Genomic DNA, 5,000 nt, shown 5'->3' on the forward strand with positions numbered 1-5,000 from the left:
TGTGTTTGTGTTTAAGAGATTTACTATTTCATCATGGTCATCATCATCACCATCATTAACATGAACACTTTCGGAGTGTGGAGAAAGAGGCTTGACAGAAATTTTATTTCAATTTTAATTCTGTGAAGATGTAGTGTGTGACCTCAAGACATTACCCAGCCTATCAACAATCGAACCAAATTATATACAAAAACTACACCTTCAATGGAACTTGATAGTGTATATATATTGATGATGAAGAGGGATGGTGGTGGTGATGATGATGATGATGATGATGATGATATTGCTATAGAGGTCCATTCAGGTTTGGGACTACGTAACACACACACACACACACACACACACACACACACACACACACACACACACACACACACACACACACACACACACACACACACATATATATATATATATATATATATATATAGGGCTGACTGTGGAAACCTTGTATCTTTGTGTTTTGGTAATGTTGACTTTTTGGAATTAAAAGATTCAGGAAACATTACTCTTTAATTTTTAATGTTGTTCCTTTGTAATAAAATCAATGTTTAACCAGTAATCGATTAGAAACGTAAATAAGCACAGGCGAACAACAAGAAAGAATGACTGCCTAAAATAAATATCTCTTCATCCTATGATTTGTTTTTCAAGTATCTGCTATTCTCACTGGAATGTTGACAGCGGAAATCAAGTATCTTGAATAGCACTGTAATCGTCGTCAGCAAGTCTGGGTTGTTGTTTTTGTTGTTTTTTTTGTTTTTTTTGTTTTTTTTTATATATACTGCAATGATGGTAGTGTATTAAAAAAATTCCTTTCGCACGCCCAGCTTTCCGTCTGGTTTTCAGTACCTAACCGTCCAACCTGCGGATATGACTTACGTGTCCGCAGCTTGTTTTCCCTGTCAACAATGTTAACATTTTACACCGGAAAGGGGCCCTGATCCGGCCCTAGGGGTCTGCACCGTCCGTGTCAAACACACCTGCAGGACCTTGTGCTGACAGATACAATTAAATCCTGAACTTATTACATCCGCTGAAATGGATAATAAGGCATAACACGACAAACTTACTTTCACTTCTGTCTATTCATTTATCTTCCGTCTCCCCTCACCCACCCCTCACCAACACCAACACCCCCGCTATCACTACCCACCTACGACCTCCCCCAAAACAATGCCAACAACTGGATCTAAACTGTCAACCCATCGCCACTGACCTCCGACCCCCTCCGGCGGCAGACTGACTCCCCTTCCTCACCACCCCTTCAGCTCTTCATCCCCTCCCACTCTAAACTTCCACCCCTTTTCCCTCGTGCCCCCTTCTCCCTCTCACTTTCTATCCAACACGTCATATGGGTTCAAACAGACAATTTGAAAAGAGACCTCCAAAGATCAGAGAGCTTGTGAAACGTCACGTCCGAAGCAGACAGGAAGTCTCAAATTGTTCCCTTTTCACTTGCCAAGGTCTAAAATATATACGATCGTTGGGTTCCTAAAATCAAAACCCTGCTCTGTGCGTAAGAGACATGATTATTAATGTAAATATACAATGCACCCTAACACAACAAGCAAGGGATCCACACCCACAGTGGCCTATGATAAGCATTACCATTGATTTAAATTTAATTTAAAAAGGCATTTTACAACACACACACACACACACACACACACACACACACACACACACGTCTATCTATCTATCTATCTATCTATCTATATCTGTGTCTCTCAGTATAATAAGCCTATAAGCCTTTATCTGTTCCTTTCTCTCATTTTCTTCGGTCTGCCCCTTTTAAACACACACACACACACACACACACACACACACACACACACACACATTTCTTCCCCATAAATAGCATTGTGACACCAATGGAAAATAATGATTCTCCGAAATTTGATTATGTTTCACCTTCATACATACTACTAAAAGCAACATCCAACACTCACTAAAGGTGACAAACAATATTCACTAAAGGAGACAGCCAACATTTACTAAAAGTGACAGCCAACACTCACTAAACGGGAAAGCCAACACTCACGAAAGTGATACCCAAAACTCATTGATAGTTATATCCAACGGTCAATAAAAGCGGCACACAACACTCTCTAATTGTAACATTGACATAAAACACTCACTAATACTGATATTCAACACTCACTAAAAGCGACATCCAACACTAACTAAAATGTACAGCCAACACTCACTAAAAATGACACCAAACACTAGCAGTCACAAAAAGCGGCACACAGCACTCACTAACAGTGACATTGACGTAAAACACTCACTAAAATTGCTATTCAACACTCACTAAAAGTGACATCCAACACGTACTAAAACTTACAGCCAACACTCACTAAAAGTAACACTAACAGTGACACCCAGCAGTCACTAAAGGTGACACTGAACACTCACTAACAGTGACACCCAACACTCACCCAACAGAGAGACAGACAAGCACAGCTAGAAAGAGACAGGCGGACAGATATATAGAGAAAGACAGACAGACTCAGAGACAATCAGTTAAACAGACAGACAGACAGAGACAGGCAAACATACACGCAGACAAATCATACATCCCCCCCCCCCAAAAAAAAAAAAAAAAAAAAAAATTAACAAAACTAAATCATCAACGCCACAATCATTGAATAAACATAGTCAACCAAACAAAATCAAAACAAAACAAAATCATCAACGGGTGTTGAATCATTAAATAAACATAGTCGACAACAAGAATAACAACACACCACCACCACCACCACAACCCCCACCACCACCACCAACAATAACAACACGAAACAAGCACACCTACTCTTTGCGGCAGACGGTTTCAGTGGTGACTGGCCCATCTTTGGGGGGACACCATAGCAATTTCTGCCTGACACACCTCCGCTGTCTGTCTGCTGAAACAACAACAACAGAAAACACATGTCTGCTGAAACAACAACAACAGAAAACACATGTCTACTGAAACAACAGCATCACCACCAACAACAGAAACACCTGTCTCCTGAAACAACAACATCATCAACAACAACAGAAAACACCTGTCTCCTGAAACAACAACATAATCAACAACAACAGAAAACACCTGTCTCCTGAAACAACAACATCATCAACAACAACAGAAAACACCTGTCTCCCGAAACAACAACAACAACAACAGAAAACACCTGTCTCCTGAAACAACAACATAATCAACAACAGAAAACACCTGTCTCCTGAAACAACAACATAAACAACAACAACAGAAAACACCTGTCTGCTCAAACAACAACAACAGAAAACACCTGTCTCCTGAAACAAAATCATCAACAACAACAGAAAACACCTGTCTCCTGAAACAACAACATAATCAACAACAACAGAAAACACCTGTCTGCTCAAACAACAACAACAGAAAACACCAGTCTCCTGAAACAAAATCATCAACAACAACAGAAAACACCTGTCTCCTGAAACAACAACATAATCAACAACAACAGAAAACACCTGTCTGCTCAAACAACAACAACAGAAAACACCTGTCTCCTGAAACAAAATCATCAACAACAACAGAAAAAACCTGTCTCAACAACAACAACAACAAGAGAAAACACCTGTCTCCTGAAACAACAACAGCAGAAAACACCTGCCTCCCGAAACAACAACAACAAGAGAAAACACCTGTCTCATAAAACAACAACAGCAGAAAACACCTGTCTCCTGAAACAACAACAACAAGAGAAAACACCTGTCTCCTGAAACAACAACAACAGAAAACACCTGTCTCCTGAAACAACAACAACAGAAAAAACCTGTCTCCTGAAACAACAACAACAGAAAACACCTGACTCCTGAAACAACAACAAGAGAAAACACCTGTCTCATAAAACAACAACAGCAGAAAACACCTCTCTCCTGAAACAACAACGTCATCAACAACAAGAGAAAACACCTGTCTCATAAAACAACAACAGCAGAAAACACCTGTCTCCTGAAACAACAACAACAAGAGAAAACACCTGTCTCATAAAACAACAACAGCAGAAAACACCTCTCTCCTGAAACAACAACAACAAGAGAAAACACCTGTCTCCTGAAACAACAACAGCAGAAAACACCTGCCTCCCGAAACAACAACAACAAGAGAAAACACCTGTCTCATAAAACAACAACAGCAGAAAACACCTGTCTCCTGAAACAACAACAACAACAGAAAACACCTGTCTCCTGAAACAACAACAACAAGAGAAAACACCTGCCTCATAAAACAACAACAGCAGAAAACACCTGTCTCCTGAAACAACAACAACAACAGAAAAAACCTGTCTCCTGAAACAACAACAACAAGAGAAAACACCTGTCTCCTGAAACAACAACAACAGAAAACACCTGTCTCCTGAAACAACAACAACAGAAAACACCTGTCTCCTGAAACAACAACAGCAGAAAACACCTGTCTCCCGAAACAACACCAACAAGAGAAAACACCTATCTCATAAAACAACAACAGCAGAAAACACCTGTCTCCTGAAACAACAACAACAACAGAAAAAACCTGTCTCCTGAAACAACAACAACAAGAGAAAACACCTGCCTCATAAAACAACAACAGCAGAAAACACCTGTCTCCTGAAACAACAACAACAACAGAAAACACCTGTCTCCTGAAACAACAACAGCAGAAAACACCTGTCTCCTGAAACAACAACAACAAGAGAAAACACCTGTCTCATAAAACAACAACAGCAGAAAACACCTCTCTCCTGAAACAACAACAACAAGAGAAAACACCTGTCTCATAAAACAACAACAGCAGAAAACACCTGTCTCCTGAAACAACAACAACAAGAGAAAACACCTGTCTCCTGAAACAACAACAGCAGAAAACACCTGTCTCCTGAAACAACAACAACAAGAGAAAACACCTGTCTCATAAAACAACAACAACAGAAAACACCTGTCTCCTGAAACAACAACAACAAGAGAAAACACCTGTCTCCTGAAACAACAAA

At 40.0% G+C, this 5,000-nt stretch overlaps 1 protein-coding gene across 2 annotated transcripts in view; it reads right to left on the reverse strand.

Annotated features, from left to right (window-relative positions):
* The window catches only part of LOC143291902 (uncharacterized), a 46,655-nt gene that overhangs the window by 25,104 nt on the left and 16,551 nt on the right, over window positions 1-5,000 (reverse strand). The window contains exon 2 of one of the 2 annotated variants that reach the window (XM_076602042.1): window positions 2,816-2,906. In XM_076602042.1, coding sequence (XP_076458157.1) covers window positions 2,816-2,852 — 37 coding nt within the window. In that variant the 5' untranslated portion in view covers window positions 2,853-2,906. The remainder of the gene's footprint in view (window positions 1-2,815; window positions 2,907-5,000) is intronic. The other variant, XM_076602044.1, reaches the window with a different exon arrangement.

This window comes from Babylonia areolata, chromosome 18 (genome assembly GCF_041734735.1).
Source record: "Babylonia areolata isolate BAREFJ2019XMU chromosome 18, ASM4173473v1, whole genome shotgun sequence".
Lineage (NCBI taxonomy): Eukaryota > Metazoa > Mollusca > Gastropoda > Neogastropoda > Buccinidae > Babylonia > Babylonia areolata.